Here is a 19,252-nt window from a genome sequence, read left to right on the forward strand (position 1 = left end):
AACCACTCCTCCTCCCCCACCCCCGCCTGACCACTCCCCTTCCCCATCCCATCTCCTTCCCCTACTACCCCTTTCCCAATCCGTTCCTTTATCCCATCCCACCCCCAAATCTCTCTCCGGGTTCTGTTCTCATCCTCATCTCACCACTCCTACCCCAGCCCTCTTCTCACCCCCTCTACACCCCCACGTGCCGGCTCCCACACCCTCTAGCTTCCACCCCTCCACATACAAGGAGACCGGCATTCACACACTGCCACCCCCACTACCACCAGCACAACCACCCCTGCCTCCACAGTTTACATCGCTCCAGACCCCTCTCCCACGTAGCCCCCCCCCAGAATTGCCCCCCCTGCAGCCTCTGCACCCCCCAGGCCACACCCCCGCCTTTGCTACCCCCACCCCACCCCCTGAGCGTTGGACAAAACCACGACTCGAACTTCCCATTAAGGGGAGGGGGGAGTTGGGGGCGGGGCTGGGAGGGGGAGAAGAGCGGCTCTGACATATGGATGTGATTTCCCTGCTCCGAGGCAGATACCCTACGAGCCAACGGAGCGCACTGCGCTCTCCTCTCGCTCTCCTCTAGCTCTCCGGCTCGGTCGCGATCGTCCAGCACATGGAGCCAGTGCCGGGCTCTGGGGCTGCCCGGAGCCTCGGCAGGGGACGCCCAGAGCTCCGGGGCGGGAGCCTCTGCCTCCGCCTCTTTCTTGCAGCCTAAGTCTGGGAACGAACCCCCGGAGAGCCAGAGGAAATAAGGCATAGAGAGAGAGGGGGGCGAGGGGGTCGAAGACGCCTCCTGCGCCCCCCTTGGCTAACGCTCAGGCCTTCCCTTCTCTCCTCGCCATCATCACCACCCCTCCCACCTTCCCTCCCGACCCGGCCCGGCCCGGTTCATTCTGTCCCCAGCCCTGCTGGACTCGGCCCTAGGGAACGGCGGCGATGGGAGCGCCCCGGATCTCGCACAGCCTTGCCTTGCTCCTCTGCTGCTCCGTGCTCAGCTCCGTCTACGCACTGGTAAGTCCCTCTGTCTCCTGAAGACCTTTGGACCGTTTTCTCCTTCCATGGACAGGGGTGGGGAGCAGACTCCTCTAGGGAAGGGGTCTCTCGTTACTTCACTGTCCAGGGATTTGCAGATAACTTCATCCTTATCTAAAAGCAGACTTAATAGCTAGAAAAAGGAGCCTAAGACAGACTATGGGGAGCACAAGAGATGGGGATAGAATTCTAGGGTGAAGAGGTGCTGGGAAAAGGAGCTGGATTGGTTGGGGACGTGAAGAGCTAGAGTTTTTTTACATTGGGGGACTCCTCCACACGGGAACTTGATGTCTATAAATTTAAGAATCTCTCCACATACACAGGTATCCGTTGGCAGTTAAGTACTTGAAGGTCCCCAAAAGGTCCTTGGGAGCCTTATTTGAGCTCCAGGGATATTGGTATATGTGTTTATAGTTTCCTTTCAGAATCCGTTGGTCTCTGTTTTAAGGGGTTCCCCAAGGTGTCCTTGGTGGTTCTAGATCTAAGGGGTTCTTGGTGACCCTGTTTTTAGACTTTCCCCTTAGGGATCCTTTATATAATAATGTTTAGGGTTCCAACTCAGGAATCTTTGATGGGTCTGTTTTTAAGGGTTGCCCCAAGAGCTCTTGGTCATTGTGTACTTAGGGTTCCCCTTCCCAGGCATACTCTTTAGTTCCATGTCTAAGGTATCTCTTCAGGAATACTTGGCAGTTATGAGTGAAGACCTCCTCCCTAAAGGTCTTGGGTGGCTCTGTGTTCAGGTTTCCCTCCCTATAGGAGTTTTTGTTCTCTGGGTTTAGAGGTCCCCTTCCAGTATTCTTGAGTAGTTCAATCTAAAGAAACCCCTAAGGAATTATAGGAAACTCTGTATTTAGAGATAGACCCCAGTAGTCCTTAGCTATGCTGTATTTAGCACTTCCTTAAGGAACCTTTGTTTGCTCTGTTTAGAAGTCCCCCTTCCAGAAGTCTTTGGTGCTTCTATGTCTGAGGGGTCCTCCCTAGGCATCAATGTATTTAGATATTCTCCCTAGACAGTTGGCAGATCTTTGTTGAAGGGGTACTGCCCTTTTTAACTGATCCCTGGTCACTTTGTATTTAATCATCCCACCATTTCCCTTCTTTTGATTGTCCTGAATTACCAGTACATCTGAAGATTCTTGGCAGCCTTGTATTAGCAGTTCTGAATATTGGGGTTCTTGAAATCTCCAGGAAGACTCTTTCACCAAGAGTATAATCCCAGCCAGCAAGAGTATGAGATGTTGAGGGTGAGGCTCAGACTGAGGAGATTACTTCTCTTTCATGACACACTTTAATCTTTTCTAGTACTCAAAGAGTGGCATCAGTAGAGCCATAAATGACTAGGGAGAAGGTATCCCTGAGAAGGAGCAGGATCCCATCTCCAAGCTCCTTTAAGGATCTAGCTACTAAATGAGAACTCATGTAAGTGAAGTGGCAAATCTCAAGGAAAGAATTAGTGCCAAATGAGTAGAAAAAATAAGGAGGGAGAGTGGAAACAGGAGAGATAGAAAGATGGAGAATAAAGAAATAGAGATAGAACTAAATAGAGGGGAAGAAAGCTTGGGACAGAGCAGAAAAAAGAGGGACAACGAGAGAAGAGATTGAAGAAGAAAGGGAAAGAAAGGAGAGAGTAACACAATGAGGAAGAGACAAAGGGAAGGAGAAACAGGGAAAGAAGGAAGAGATAAAGGAAAAGCAAAGAGGCAGTGATAGAGTAGAAAAGGAAAAGAAAAGAGAGAGAGCGAGAGAGAGAGAGAGCCCTTTTTTGCTCCATCACAGACATCCCTTTAAGTCTCTCCAGAAAAAAGGTCTGGGGAGAATTTTGTAAAAGAGATTTTTGCTTAGATAATGTCTGATCTGGAAGAAAAGAAGGGACTAAACCAGCTGATCTCTAGTACTCTTCCAACTCTAAATCCAAGAATCCTATGAACTTGGAAATAAGTTTCAGGGCAGGGATTTCCTCACCCAACATCTCCTTCATCCAGGGTCCACCATCCCCCTACTTCACAACTACATCCCACCAAAGTAACTCTTTCTCCCCCCACCCACCCATCTACAATGCATCCTTACCCCAGTTTCCTCCACCCTCCCTACTCTACCCCCCCCAATAATGTAGCATACTGTATTCCATCTCAGGATGCTATTCTCTGACCCAACTAGTTCCTGATCAACTAAAGCCTTTGTTGACAATAATCCAAATTGCAATAATTCATAGATGGTTAGAACTTGAGGACTGGAATTGTCACTGGTGAATGGGGATTCTGAGAAAATGTTTCCTGCAATAGGAAGATCACTGGAGTTGGAGTCAGCCGACCTGGTCTGAGGACCTCAAATGCTAGCTCTGCCATTTCTGGTCATCCACCAGGGTCTAAGCTTCTTTCTATAAGCCTCAGTTTCTTCATCTGACATAATCCATAAGATATCCTCCAATTTGGAGGTTCTACCATTCTGTAAGATCGCAGTGTTAGTGGTCTTTTTCCCCTCTTCTGTTTCAAAGGATATTTATATAATTTCATATTAAATATACAATTATGTATGTATCAAAATACTTCCAGCTCTGTGATTTATCTGTAATAATAGCTTATGTTTAAATTGCGCTCCCTTACCCTGCTTGTGAGCCAGAAGCACAGCTGGCCCCTGGAGAGCATCTGGACTGAGGGGCTCGGGTGTGGTCTCCTAGTGTTCCTTGGATTAGCTAGAAGAGGGGAAAGTGAAGTTCTCATTGGGAAGGATAGGGCACCAGTCCTAGGCTGTCTATCCCTCTGAAAACAGGCTGAGTGCCTGATTGAGATAAGGGAATAGTTAAGCCATCTCTGGATCCCAGAAGTCTCATCTGGTCCTAGAGCTGAGCAATACTCTACCTGGTTTCCCTCCAGTCCCAAGAGACTGAAGTCCAGAGTATGTTGGATTTCCCACCCTTAGAGACAAGCTAGGTTCATTAGGGCCAATGGGAAGAAAAGAATTGTTGAGTCTGTCTTAATCGAGGGTCCTGAGAGTGCGACGTTGGCTGTTTGGGTGTGACAGCATATAAGGGGATGGATATGTTGCATACATACACGCATACACATAGGGATATTTAAAATTGCTCTCCGTCATTTTCATCTAAATACAGATTCTCATAATAAAAGCCACTGACCCTAGGATTAGGCTTTTTTCTCCTCTACTTATTCCTAAACACCATGCTATGTGGTCCCATAACTTTGTATGTCTCCTACGATGAGAATGTACATGTCTCTATTCTTAAGTATGAATGAATATGTGGGAATGTGTCTTCAGTTGTCTGAGAACATGATGTGTCAAGATTCGTATATATGTATGCATGTGCATGTATATGCGGGTGTCCAAGTGTGAGGATGTAGGCTTCCAGGTGCGGGTGTGTGAGACAGAGAGGTGGGGGAGTCAGAGACTGAGACAGAGAGATTCCAAGCAGAGTTACTGGATTGTGGCATATTGTGTTTAGGGATAAGTGGCGGAGGGAAAAAACAATCTAATCTTAGGGCCAGTGGGTTTTCATGTGAGTAAGAATTTGTATTTAGAGGGGAATGATTCAAAAGAGGAGTTTTAACTATCCCCAGCTTCCCAGGTGGGAGGCTAAGAGGCGCTGAAGCTAGTATTAGAAGTCTTGCCCTCTGGAGACAATGCATAGTAAATGGGAACCCTAGCTGGGGTTGGGAGTCATCAGACCTGGGTTCAAATTAAATTGATCACTTAGTACCTTTCTGGCTTAACCTCTTTGGGTTTCCTCATTTGTAAAATGAAGGGGTTTGGACTCGACTTTCTCTAAGGAAGGCATTCTAAGCACCTTCTGGCCCTCCTAGGGTGCCATTTTAAGTTTTGTGTTCTATGAGGGAATCAGCAGGGATCAGTACTACACTTGTAGTACTTTGGGAATGAAGAAGGGGAAAAAGATTCTTAGATCCTAGATGTCAGATGCTTAATGTTGGAGTGGAGGGCTTTGTGATAAGACAACGGGAGCTCAGTTAATGGGTTAGCAGCTCAGTGAAGGAAATGAAGGCTTAATGAGAGGAGTAGGACTGGAGGATTTGTTTGAAGAATCAGTGAAAAGAGCTTGAATTTATGTAAGGGATGGAGCTCAATAATGGGGATGAAAAGATAGCAAAGAGGTGAATACTCAGGGAACAAGAGATCAATGAAGGGATGAGGAGCTGAGTGAAGGAATAGGGGCTTCATCAATGAAGGAAAAATAATTCTACGTGAGGAATCGGAGATACTGTCTGTCACATTGTTGTCAGTTTTCTGTGCATGAAGAGATCTCTTTTCCTCCTTCTTTCCTCTGCTTCACCAGCTATCACCTCATCCATTTCTGGCCGTCCACCAAGGTCTAAGTTCTGAGTGAGAGTCTGGCCAACTTCCAATTTTTCTCTTGCTGAGTTCAGTCTGTAACATCCTTCTCATGGCAGGGATCAATCAAGATATTTTTTTCTACAATGGACCCATCAGCTCTGTAAGAGTCACAAACACTGATGGACTATTTAGCTCTCCAGCCAAGACTAGGGCTGCCGATCGGCTAGGACACAGTGGAGACAGAAGAGATCCAAGAACCTGCCACTAGACACCACTCTGCCTCATCTCACCTTCCCATCAGTGGGGCTCAGCTCTAACCATGAGGGTGGGTCACAGAGTCATCTATACTTTCACCAAAAATCTCCCTTGAGACTCATTTACTCCCTGAAAACATTTTCAATTCAACTTCCCATTGAGCATAAAGGAGTTGTTTGCCCACCCAAGGTATATCTGTGCTAAGCCAAGATACAGTGGGAACAGGGTTTGGTGGGTTGCATTAAGGAAATTTTCCTGGAGGGAGTGTTCTGTGAGAAGGCTTTGGGCTCTTAAAGAGCTAAAAGGTCCTTGTAGATAGTATAAAAGTAGGAAGATGTGATGAGGTCAGAGGAAGGATTGAAGGGTCGGAGAATCCATATGGTTGGGTGTTGAGAGGGAGGAGTTCTTCCCATCCTTTTTCCCAGGGTAGTCATTTGATACTTCCTTAGTTAATATGGGATATCATAGTAGAAAGTGCACTGATCTGAAAATCAGGAGAGCTAGAGCCTACTCTTTTTCTTTAAATCCCTTACCATCTGTCTTAGAATAAATATTAAATGTCATTTCCAAGGCAGAAGAGAGGTAAGGGCTAAGAAATTGGAGTTAAGTGTCTTGCCCAGGGACACCCACCTAAGAAGTATTCAAGGTCATATTTGAATTCAGAACCTCCTATCTACAGACCTTGGCTCTCTATTCACTGGGTAACCTAACTGCCCCTGTGAGATCTAGTCTTAATCCTTCGACCAACTTCCTGTATGATCTTGGATAAGTCATTTCCCCTTTTCTTGACCTAAGTTTCCTTCACTAACACATGAAGAAGCTAGGCCAGATGATCTGTAAAAACTGACTTTATATAGTTCACTTTTTTAAAAAATCCCATTTCTACAGAATTTTATAAAGTTTGCAAAGTTCTTTCCTCTCCAAAAATCCTAGATAACATTCTCAGTATAGTTGTACCATTTTACTTACACATCAGGGAAATCTGGCTTAGAGAATATTAGGTGACTTGCCCAAGATCACACATCTTGTGTTGCATCTGGGAATCAAACTCAGGACTTCTGATGCTAAGTTCAGGGCTTTATCTGCTTCAACAGTGGTGTTAAAACTCAGTCCACAATTCTCCTTCATGTGCCAGAACCAAATTGATATGTAATTGGGAAATATTAACAACATAATAAAAAATACAATAAAACATAGATAATGTTAGTGTCCTTCCCTCTTTCTTCTTGAGTTTGATACAACAAACTTCCTCTAATATTCTGTCCTAAGTAATTCGTGCTCAAAGGGCATATCTTCATAGTTGGCTGAATAATTTATGTTATGTTTTTTAAACCCTGTTCAATCAATATGTGAATCCTTAATGTCTACTCAGGTTTGTTTGTATTGTTGTTTTGGAGGATGGGAGTGGTGTTTGAGGAGACAGGTAAAAGAGAAGCCTGCCCTCTGGAAGCTCCCAATCTGGCTAGAGAAATCAGATTCACACAAATGTCAAAGTAACTCACAATCCTAGGCCTCCAGGTGTCCAGTGATCAAGGGTGTAGGACAGCGTGTAGACCATCAGGGTTGCAGGAGCTCCGAAGAGAGGCAAGTTAGTGTGAGCTGGGGATAAGTTAAAGGCTTCTTGGCAGAGGTGGGACTAAAACTTGGTGAAAGGAAAAGGTATTTCAGACAGGGGCTCTGTGTAATGCAGGAATGAGCATTGGAGTGACAAGAAACACAAGCAATATTTTGTGAAGAAGCAGTCCTGGCTAGAGTGAAGGGTCCATGGAAGATTTACAAAGAGCTTTCCTCACAACCTTTCCTCACAACCCAGTAGAGTGAGTGTAAATATTATCCTCAGTTTACAGATAAGGAAACTGAGACTCACACTCAAAACCAATTTGGCCAAGTAGCTGATGAATGGCAAAATCAGAACCTGAATCTAGCTATTCTTTCTCTAAAATTATAACTCTTTCCACTATAACAAGATAACTCTGCCAATATTACTAATAATATTATTCTTGGACAGCTAAACTTTTTATTCTCCTTTAAAGGGACAGCAGTAGGTTTGGATAGTAGACAGAAGTGGAAAAGAAGGGCAATCCCTTTTAAGACTCTTCTCTGGAACTCAAGGATTGGTGGAGGACAGAATTATAAGTGAGAATATAATTTCATTTGGAATTGTTTTAAAGGAAGCCATGAATGAACTTTCAGAACTCATTGTATTTTCCTGACCCTATAATAACCACTTTCCTAGATCATTCTTTGTATTTTTATCCCAGTACTACAAAGTAGGTGACTAATAAATATTTCTTGATTGCTTGGTTGCCTATTTATAGACAGCCCCTGGCTCCCAACTAAAAGCTCTGGGAAGATTAAGGATAGATATGGCCCTGAGAATGTTGAGAGATCCTATTCCATTCTGGGAAAATTAGAATGAAGACGAGAGGGGCAAATGCATGTACATACAACGATGTATGCTCCAGACTTCTCTGCAGTATAAGAGATAGAATGCATGTTAGGAAGGTCCCAGGAAGGAATAAAATCACTCCACACTAATCAGCTTCAGTGAGTCAGGATAGGGTGTGGAAATGGAGCATCTCTGTCTCCTGCCCCATTGCCTCAGAGACCATTAGAGCTAAAGAGACATTGAGATTGGCCAATCCACCTGGGTCATTTTACAGATGGGGAAGTTGGAGCCGTGAAAGATTAAACGATTTGTCAAAGTTATTCAGCTTGTGAGTTGAAGCTGACTCCTCACTCAGAGCTCTCTCCCCCAGCAGGAACCTTGGGCTACCCATTTCTCAGTTGACACTTAAACCTTTCCTAAGGCTGAGGAAGAAGGATCAGCTGATATCAGAGCTGAAACACTATTGTGTATCTCTCGAATCATTTGGGTTCATTCCCTAGGGGACCTGGCCCCTCATGGGTTGGTAGAAAAGATTAAGAGATCTTTGCTTCAGATTTCCCACCCCACCACCCCAATCCATGCTGGAATTTGACCACAAAGCTCATCTTTCACACTGAGACACATGAAGTCACCTTCATGCTGATGATCCACAAGTATGTGTTTTTCCTTTCTGCCTTTACTATAACTATTGATCTCCTCACTCCCTGAATGTGGGCCACATTCCCAGCTTGGGCAAACAAAATGTCTCTCTTACCTCAACAGCTACAGAACATAGTTAGAGAAAGTAATCAGTGCAATGCAGTTACTGCTACTCTAGATGTGACCACTGGGATCTTTTTTGGGAAATGATATAAGGGAAAACGGAGCTCCACTAAGATTCTACTTTTCTCTCTCAACACCTCACTATCACCATAGTATCATTACCGTCACCATCACCACCCTCACCTTCTGAATCATCATCACTACTCTCTCTATCACCATCACTATCATCTCTGGCTCCTTCCCCATCAAAACCCTATCCCTTCCCACCTCTCTAACACTATCATTATCAACTGTCCTATTCATTGCCATCACTGCCCTCACTATCATCATCACCACCTTCTCACTCAGTTCCTATCATCATCATCCATCATCCTCATCCCCATCTTCTCTATCACCTTCACCACTCCCTATTGCCACCCTCTTCTGTTGCTGTCACCGTCACTACCACCACTCTGCATCACTATCACAATCATCTTCTCTATTATTATTATCTCTCTCACCACTAACATCCCCATCACCATCACTAAACCTTTATTAAGATCCTCTTTGCCCATTATACCAAGATGACTTTACAGTAAGTCTCTCACTTGGTTAAAAGAACAAAATGATTCTCAGGGGTGATCAGTCTTTTTATCTGGAAAAGTTTTCTTTAGGACCATTTTGGAGAATGGCTTATTGGCAGCCAACAAGGGCATTTGGGCTTAGGCTACTGTGTGAGAGAGGCAGGAGGCTAAGATTAGAGGAAAAGAGTTTGAAGTTCAAGAACTTTGGTTGTGTGGGAGGCACTACGGAAAGCAGATGGCCTCTGGGAAGTTTTGGGGGAAATTTTCCATCTGCCTGATACCATATTTTCCTTCTTTCTCTTTCAATAATAATAGTAATAACCTTCAGATCTATGAAACTTTGAATTACAAAGCACTTTCCTTCCAGTCCTGTAAGGTGGGCAGTATATTATTCCCATCTTACAGATTAGAAACTGAGGTTCAGAGAAGGTGGTCATATAGGAAATCAGAGACCCAGGATTCATACCCAAGAGGGTCTTGCAATTCCAGTTCTAATGTTCTTTCCATCAAATTCTGCTGCCTGCAGGAAGTCTTTCCATATGGAAAGGATCTAGGCAGAGGTTGGAAAAAAGAAAGGGAAAGTCAGGGAAAGGAAACTTGTTTCCTTGAGTGTCTGTGTCTCCTTGGAATTGTCACAACTCACCTTAGAGGAAACAATGGGAAATTGTCCCCCTAAATGAATTTAGAGTCAGAAACCATAGGTTCAAATCCTGGAATTCTCATGTGACCCTGAGCAAGGTTACTTCATAAAATTTTAGATTTAGAGCCAGAAGGGAGCCTAGAAATCATCGGATCCATCCCATCTTTTTTTTTTTTTTAAGAGTCTGAGAACCAGGGAAGTTTACCAATTTACCCAAGGTCACAAAGATAGTAGAAGAGATGGGATTTGAATATAGGGTTGTTAACTCCAAATTTATTGCTCTGTGCTGTCTTCCTGAGCCTTAATCTCTTTCTCTGCAAAAATGAGGGGTTGGGTTAAATTGTCTCTAGGGTCCCTTCCAGCTCCCAATCCCTCTATCCTGTGAAATTCCAATCTGTTTAGAAATAGGACATCCATTTGTCGGTCCTTTACTGAGTGTGCATGGCACTCCCCCTGGGGGCAGATTGGAGAGAGGAATAGCTCCATGGCCTTTAGCAAGAAGGATTTAGGATAATCTTACGAAGAACCACCCAATGAGGAGGAATATGAGGAAAGTTATGGAGCCTCCTTCCCTCCCCTCCCCTAGTCCCTAGCACAGATGCCTCCATTTCCCAAGGCTAATCCACCTGGAAGCAAGGAGAAGATGACTCAAGAAATGAATTCGCAGGGCCCAGATTCCCAGAGTAGGGGGTAAAGGGTGTGTGAGGAGGCTGAGAAAGTGAGCCCTTTCTTTACTTCTGAGAATTCGGCACCTTCCTGAGAGCTGAGACGGGCACAATGTGGAATTTGGCAGTGGGGCTCAAGAGAAGGGGAAGAGAGAGAAAGTCGATCTTCCTTCTCCAAGATCTCAGTGCGTTTGCCCCATCCCAGCTGCCATCATTCCCTATTGCCACCATCAACTATCATCCATTACACCTACTGCCATCACTCCCCATCATTTTACACCAATACCATCCTCTGTTTCCTTCCCTTATCACCATCATCATCTACCATAGCATCATCAATATCAGGGATGCCAGAAGTCACCTGGATTCAAAACTTTCCTGCAACTCTCACCCTTTGTATGATCATGGGTAAGCCTCAGTTTCCTTTCCTGCTAAGTAGATAATAATGCCAGTAGGTCCTAGCTCACAGTTTTGTGAGGAGGTGCAAATGAATGGTGTCAGCTATTATTATCACCACTGCCCCCTAGCAGCATCCCCACAAAATAGCTTCTCTTTCCATGGCACTTAAAGCAACTTCCAACTATTATGTGAGGCAGCCTGAGTCAATTGATCAACAAAATTTATTAAGCACTTACTATTATCTCCTCCCATTTTACCAAAGAGCAGCCTGATGCTGAGAGGTTAGGTCTTTCCAGTAGGCACCCAGCTAGCTTAAGTATCTAAGGTGGGATCTGAACCCAGGCAAGGGGCATGCTTATTAATGTTTAACAATTGGATCTCCAGAGGAATATCCACATGATACCCTTGTATGTTTCAGCTGTATCATCAATATTTTTCTCCATCACTTTCCTAAGTCTAGACTATGTTTATTGTTTATAGTTTATATGTTTATGTTTAAAACAACAAATCAGACCCTGATTTGTAATACTTAACTGATTTCCCAGGTGTAAATGCTCACATCAAAACTTTAACAATGGGCTCTGAATGAGCTAACACCAGCATATCCTTGAACCCAGGTCTTCTCACTCCAAATCTAGGGAACTAAGTACTCCCCTAAACCACACTGGCTCAGTATAAACTACAGCGATAGGGCAGCAAGGTAGCTCAGTGCATAGAAAGCAAGGCTTGGAGATGGGAAGTCCTGGGTTCAAATGTGGCCTCAGACATTTCCTATCTGTATGATCCTCAGCAAGTCACTTAACCCCAATCGCCTAGCCCTGGCTGCTCTTCCCCTTAGGATCAATACTAAGACAGAAGTTAAGGGTTTAAAGAGAGAGAGAAACAACATAGGTAAAAGGCTTTACAAATCTTAAAAAAACAAAAAACAAAAAAAAAAAACCGTTACCTTATGCGTTGAATCAATACTGTATATTGGTTCCAAGACAGAAGAATGGTAAGAGCTAGGCACTGGGGGGTTAAGTGACTTGTCCAGGATCACACAGCTAGGAAGTGTCCAAGGTCAGATTGAACCAGCTTTACAAGTCTTAGCAATTATTATCCCTTTCCATGATCCCTTACTCCAAGCCCCTCTTAGCACTCCTCTACTCTCAAGACCATCATTGTCCTCATCCCTACTCTCATCCCCAGTAGCAGTTCAGTGAGGAGTGCACTTAGAAATGTTTAACAACTGGATCTCCAGGAGGTAAATGCACACACGATACACTTGTAGGTTCAAGCTGCATCATTACTGTTTCTCCATCCCTCCAAGCCCTGAGGAAAGAGGCAAGTGAACAAATGTTTTGTTCATTCTTTCCTCTCCAGTACTCAAGAGACAGCTAACAAGCCCTGGTGCTGGTCCTGGCCCTTGGCCTCCTCTCTGCAGATCTCTATCTCCCTTGGACAGGCCTTTCCTGAGGTTGTAAATAACTGGTTCCACGTCTCTTCTCTCCCTCCGCCTTCTCTCTTTCCCTCTTCCCTCCTCACCCTCACCTCCTTCCACTCCAGCCCACAGGACCTCAGGCAAGATGGGAAGTCAGGCAAGGCAGATGAGTCCACAGAGCATGTAGTCGGGAAGGTTGTTTGTTTGTCTTGGGTGGCAGGACATTTCTCAAGCCCCGACCTTCCCACTCCTCAGAGGGAAGGCAGAGCTGAACACTGAGGTTGACCTCTGGCAGGGGGGCAGAGTGTGGTGGGCAGCTGAGAGCTTAGATCATATTGCTGGGAAGGAGAGATTGGAGTCATTTCCCCTCACCAACACCCACTTCTCTTTGTACCATCATCATCCCTCCACTACCCTTCCTCTCCATCCCTTGTATCTTGGTTTGGAGCTAAGAGACATCTGAACTTAAAACTTCCTCTTTTCCTTCATGAACCTCAGTTTCTTCGTTTGTAGAAATGGGATAATAACCCTTCTACTACCTACCCTCTGGGCTATTCTATTGTAAGGATGATGCTTTGCACACTTGTAAATGACTGTCTCTTTCTCTGGACCCCCATCATCTCTCTCCATGAAAGTAGCTCCCTTGTAAATACTCCTGTGACTTCCCCAAATCCCTAGCACTCATGCCTATGCAAGATACTGAAAAGAAAGACTAGAATCTTCGCTCTTGACTTCTAAAAGTATTCTTCTCCTCTTACACTTGGGCAATCCTTCCTCTAGTCTAAGTTAAGCCCTTGCTGCTACCACTTCAGCAGAAGGCAACACCATAGGAGAGGGATGAGGCATCAAGGGCAGTAATTCTCAGTCCTTCCCCACACTGGACCATGAGGAGTTCCATTAGAGTAGGGATCACATCACCCTGCTAAGACCAGGACAGAGACTGTTCCTTCTCTTTTTAAACCCTTACTTTATGTCTTAGAATCAATGCTAAGTATTGGTTCCAAGGCAGAAGAGTAGTAAGAGCTAGGCAATGAGGGTTAGGTGACTTGTCCAGAGTAGTCTCACAGCTAGGAAGTGTCTAAGATCAGATTTGAACTCAGGACCTCCCATCTCTAGGCTTGGCTCTCTATGCACTGAGACACCTTAGCTGCCCCAATAGGGGATGTTTCTTAAGAGGTGAGTCCCAGAAGTCCTGGCAGCCCACAGAGTCTCCAATGTTTTCACTTTAATGTTATTCAATTTTATGTCTTCTCCTTCCATTTAGGAGAGGAGAGCAGTGACCACTGTGCACAAAGGTAGGGATTAGAAGCCATGACCTATAGACTGATGGCCCATAGAAGTCTAGCTCTTCTTCTCTTTCCCCATCTTACTCCCAAGTAGTGAATGGGAGATAAAGCTGTAGCATATTATAACTAAAATCGATCTTAGACCTTATAGACCTTAGTCAACCCCCTTGTTTTATAGAAGAGGAAACAAGGACACGGAGAATGGAAATTACTTCCCCTGAAACATACAGATAATATTTAAAATAATAACACACAGAATTTAAAGAGCAAACTTTAAGGTTTATATAGCACCTTCCTGAAGCCATCCCTATAAGTTCACTATTATCAACAAGTATTGTTATTTCCATTTCACAGAGGAGGAAACTAAGGATTAGGAAATCAGGGTGGCTTGCCCAGGGTCATGCAGTTAATAAATATCAGAGCCAAAATCTTTCCTGACTCCATGCCCAACAACCTTCCCATAGCAGAGCTGGGATCAAAGCCCAGGGATACAAATCCAGGACTCTCACCACTATTCAACATAAGTAAGAGGACCCAGACCCCTAGAATCTCCTTTAAGCCAGGATCCCTTTCTCTACTACTTTCAACTCTGCACTAGAAAAAGGGGAATTTTTGAAGGGGAATGTGGAACCAGACCTGTGGGTAAAGAGGTCATGGGAGAAGGGCAGTGATGGGAGAATGTCAATATCTGTCCTTTCTGAGTCTGTCAGCATTTTTTCACTTTCCTCCTAGGAGATAAGGCTCTTCCTTGTGGGAAGTGTGGAGGGAAAGCTCAGAAAGAGTCCAATAAGCAGGATTGACCACCAGAGAGGTGGACAACAAGCTCTTGGCCCTGTGCCAGTCTGAAACCAGAAATAAGCCAGGGGGTGGGTAAGGATGGAGAAAAGAAAGAAGGAAAGAACTCCCAAATCAAGGAATATGTTTTTTGCTCTAACCCAAGGGGTTCTTAGTTAAATCGATCATTTTTTCTAAAAATGTACTTTGACAACCAATATAAATGGGTTCCTTTGTAATCTTATGTATTTCATTTTATGCATTGTATAGCATTATTTCTGAGAAGGGGTATTTAGGTTTTAACAGACTGCCAAAAGGGGTCCATAACACAGAGAAAACTAAGAATCTTTGATCTAGGACAATGATAGTGAACCTTTAGAGTGCCCAAACTGCAACCCTCATGTGAGCCCCATGTGAGCCCCACACCTTACCCTGGACAGGAGAGGGAAGAATCACTTCCATTAGGCTATTAGACAGAAGGGTGGGTGAAGGGAGAAATGGCCTCAGGTATTCGTGGAAAGGGGGAAGAGAGCAGCCCTCTCCGGCATGCTCCAGCACATGTGTCATAGGTTCACCAACATGGATTTAGGATAGCCCCACCAATAGGGATTACCAGCTAGTTAGGAGTCTTCATCAATTAGCTGGTATCTTTTCTATTTTGTTATTTTGTATTATCTTAAACTATCTAACCATTCACTGCTAAGGCCAAAGAGCCATATATTGCAGGTGATGGTGACCCCTAAATACTGCCCCCAGACAGACAACAAAGGCATAGTGTTGTGTGTAGGAAGAAGAGTGATGCTTATATTCAGTTGTTTAAGCCTAAGTATATATTCCCAGGGCCATGGTGGTCACCCAGGGTGAGAAGAAAGCCTCCCATACAGGGGGCCTCTTGAAGGACAAACTCATGTTCTCCCTGCCTGAGACATTGCCCCAGCTTTGATTATCTGTAATCCCCTGAACCAGGGACCAATTGGTGATAGCACAATTTCTAAATACTTCCATTTCCATAGGATGCTAGCCCACTTCCCAAGGTATTTAAAGATACTTCCAGAGAGGTCACCTCTTCCAAACCTAGATCAAACAAGAACCAGTAGTCCTATCAAAGACCTAGAGGGAAGATCTCTTTTGCTCATTCTCTAATCCATTAACTCTTTGGTTCATTCATTCACTAAGTCTCTTATTTATTTATGTTCTCAATAATTCACTGGTTCATTCATTGACCACAATTTATTCATTTACTCACAAACAACCATTGATCAGGTAAAACCTTATTAAGCTTTTCTGTGTTCAGTCCAGTGCTATAGGTTATTAGATAGGAGAAGAAAGGAGTAGAAGCCATATTCTTTACCCTCAATGAGTCACTAGTTTGATCAGAGGTACTACTCTTAAATATAGGAAATAAGTAGAGACAATACAAAATTGTTCATACTAAATAAAAGGCTGCCACAGAAAGTCAGGATTGTGGAAATTTTTAAGTTCAAGAGATGGCTGTGGACTTGCCTGGTCAAGGAAGATTTCTTAGACCAGGCAAGATAAATTGGGCTTTGAAGAACTGGGAAGAATCTGAATAGGCTGAGAGATAAGGAGAGACTCTCCCACCCCTACTCTCCCACTCTGACCTCAGAAATGTGACTCCAAAAGGAAAGGTGGGTGACATGGATTCCTCTGAACAAGGGGGCCAAGCTGGGCTGGGAGCCAAGTGAAGGGGGAAGGGACAACAGCTGGTGGGAGGCATCTGGCTGGAGAATGAGAGAAACAAAAGGCCTGACTCAGAGAGAAAACATAAGGTTGGGCAGACACTCACACAGAGACCTACCACACATGCAAATCTATAAAGATGCACCCAATAAAAGCACGCAATACATAGAGATTCATACAACACAGAAAAAAAAAACATACATCACAGAGACAAAACACAGACATACAAATACCATCAAGATTCAGGGCTCCATTTGTGACCAGGTTCAGTTTGGACATCCTGATCTCTGTAACAATAAGGACTAAAGACCATATACTCACAAATCCACTGTACAACTTCACCCCAAACACATAGGCTCATAGATCTAACTTAGGTGATGTAATCCAATCCCCTCATAAAACAGATGAGGAAACTGAGATCTAGTTGAGATTAAGTGACTTGTCCAAGCTCACTGAAGTAGATAGTAAGCCCCAGAGTCAGAGACATTTATGTCTAGTGAGCCACTCATAAATGCAGAATTTGCATACATTCAGAATAGGAAAAGTGCTATACAGATGGTCTAATATACTATATAAATATACATGGTTACTCATAATCACCAAATCTTTGGCCTGGAAGGTGCCCAGTCCAACCTGAACAAGACTCCCCCTATATGTTGGCTAAATAAACAACACAAAAATATTCTAAATCTTTACCCAAATTTCACAAAAGAATTTTACTGTATAAATAAATATAATAATTATCATGTGCTTTCAGAGCACATGGAAAAGGCAGGGTGCTCTGGGGACAGATAACTACAGTCTGAGCTAAGATATGTCTCAGCTAAGAATGTTCAACCTTGGCCCTGGTCCCAGCTTTCTGGCAGGGTGGCAAAGTAGAGACTGGAAACCTCCAGAGATTATTGAATCCGTCATTTGGTCAACCAGATTTTTGGTTAATTGATTGGCATAGAAGTCATCAAGTCAGCTAGAATGTCCAATTATGGGTTTGTCAGTCAATTATACAAGCAGCGAGTCATTCAATCATTGATTGGCCCATCAGTCAGTCACTCAAACTGTCAGTCACCTGTTTGGTCATCTATATGATTATTGAGTTGATTAGTCATTCTGTTCATCAGTTATTCTGATTTTCAGCTGCTCAATCAGTCATTCAGCTGGCCAGGTACCCATATACCCACATATCGGAATGCAGAAGTCTACTCTCTGCCCCAAAAGTCTCCAGATCTCCCTTTGAATGGGGAGATCCAGGGAAGAAATATCTACTCCTTCATTGGTGTCACACATAAATGACAAAGAACAGACTCCTATCTCTGACTCTGCTATTACTTTTCCTGAAGCCTAGAGGAGACAGGGGTGAGGTCTTTCCAAGCCAGGCTTGAATATTTTAAATGCACCATCAGATATATCGCCCAATAACAGCCACCTTGGTAATGATGGGGAGGAGGATGAAGATGATGACAAGGATTGTGATGGTGATAAAGGGTAACAGAGATTAGGATGGAGATGATAATGGTAGTGGTGATAACAAAGGTGGAGATAGTAATGGTAATGGTGGTGATAGTGATGAAGATGGAAATGAGAGTGGAAGTGATGATAATGTAAAGTGATGATAAGGGTGATGATGTTGAAGATGGTGATGGTATCCGGACAGAGATAATAATGGTGAAAATGGCAATGGTGAAGTTGGAATGGAAAAGAATGTCCTTTTAAAGAGCTTACTATGTGCAAAGCCCAGGAATACAAAAAGAAAATCTCTCATGGAACTCCCACTCTAACTGGGGAAGACAACATGTAAAGAAGGATTCGTGTTCATGTTCTGTTCATTTCAAACAAAAAGACCAGATAGGACTTAATTATGGTGATGGGGATGGTGTAGGATAATGGTGATGACAATAACTGTGATAATGTGAATTGTGATGATAGTTAATGTAAATATGGTAATGCAGTAATGATGGTGATGATTTTAGGAGATAGGGTCCCCCTACCCTCAAAGAGTTCCCAGTCTATTGGAGAAAATATCGTGGAAATAGACACAAAACATAGCAACAATAACATCTCAACAAACGTAAACAGTTATGGTGCAAATGGAGATCTTTGTGGCATGTGGATGCCAACTAAAAAAACAATCAGAATGGAATTAAGCAGAGAAGGCTTCATGGAGAAGATGAAACAAAAACCACTCTAGGACTAGAAACCCCAAATAGCCAGTGAATGAGTCCAAGGATCATGTCCTATTTCTCTCTCCTTTTCCCATAAACATCTTTTCAGCAGCTTCTCCCAGTCAGCCACTCCCCCTCCCCACGGTCCTCAATACCCAGCCTTCCTCACCTCCTGGCTCCATATGTCCTGCCTCACCAGCTATCTGCCTCTTTCTGGCACTGTCTAAACCAACCTCCTTCTTGTCTCTCCAGACTCTGAGTCCCTGATAGTGCCTTGGGAAGGGGGAATCAAAAAGAAATAAGAGTAGACTCAGTCCCTAGGGGGCTGAGGAATGTTGCGGGTAGATGTGGCACGCCATGTTGGCTGGGCAAGAGCCAAGACGAGTGGCGGGGCTTGGGGAGCTTGTGGTTGGGCCCTAAGCCCTCGGGAAAGCCGGGAGGAGAAGGCGGGGAACAGGCATTTGGTTCCAATTGAGGGAAGTCTGGAGCCAAGCCTGCTGTGAGGGAGCCCCCCCACCCAGGCTTTCTCTTCCTCCCACAGCATACAGACACACACACACACACACACACACACACACACACACACAGAGTAATAGACACTTGGGAACATATAGAGATGCATATAAATGGACACACACATAGTTATATGCTCAGAAACACAGAAAAACACACATGCAAATTCAGATAGATCTATGTACTTACACCCAGAATAGAAAAATCCATACTCCAATGTACAGACCCCAGCATTTAAGTACCACAACAGACCCTTGGGCAAACAGAAGACACATAAGAGACTCCCAGATGTAATGAACATACCTGCATGGGCTCCACCAATCACAAATGTATGCACATCCATGCAGATACTCATAAACATTTACCCACAAATATGTTTACCTGCACAGGCA

At 44.1% G+C, this 19,252-nt stretch overlaps 1 protein-coding gene across 1 annotated transcript in view; it reads left to right on the forward strand.

Moving 5' to 3' along the window:
- Nucleotides 1-495: 495 nt before the first annotated feature.
- The window catches only part of PTH1R (parathyroid hormone 1 receptor), a 73,064-nt gene continuing 54,307 nt past the window's right edge, over nucleotides 496-19,252 (forward strand). Inside the window, 1 exon segment of the mRNA XM_007499737.3 lies at nucleotides 496-1,011. Coding sequence (XP_007499799.1) covers nucleotides 937-1,011 — 75 coding nt within the window. The 5' untranslated portion in view covers nucleotides 496-936.

The sequence above is a fragment of the Monodelphis domestica genome, chromosome 7 (genome assembly GCF_027887165.1).
Source record: "Monodelphis domestica isolate mMonDom1 chromosome 7, mMonDom1.pri, whole genome shotgun sequence".
In the NCBI taxonomy this organism is placed as follows: domain Eukaryota; kingdom Metazoa; phylum Chordata; class Mammalia; order Didelphimorphia; family Didelphidae; genus Monodelphis; species Monodelphis domestica.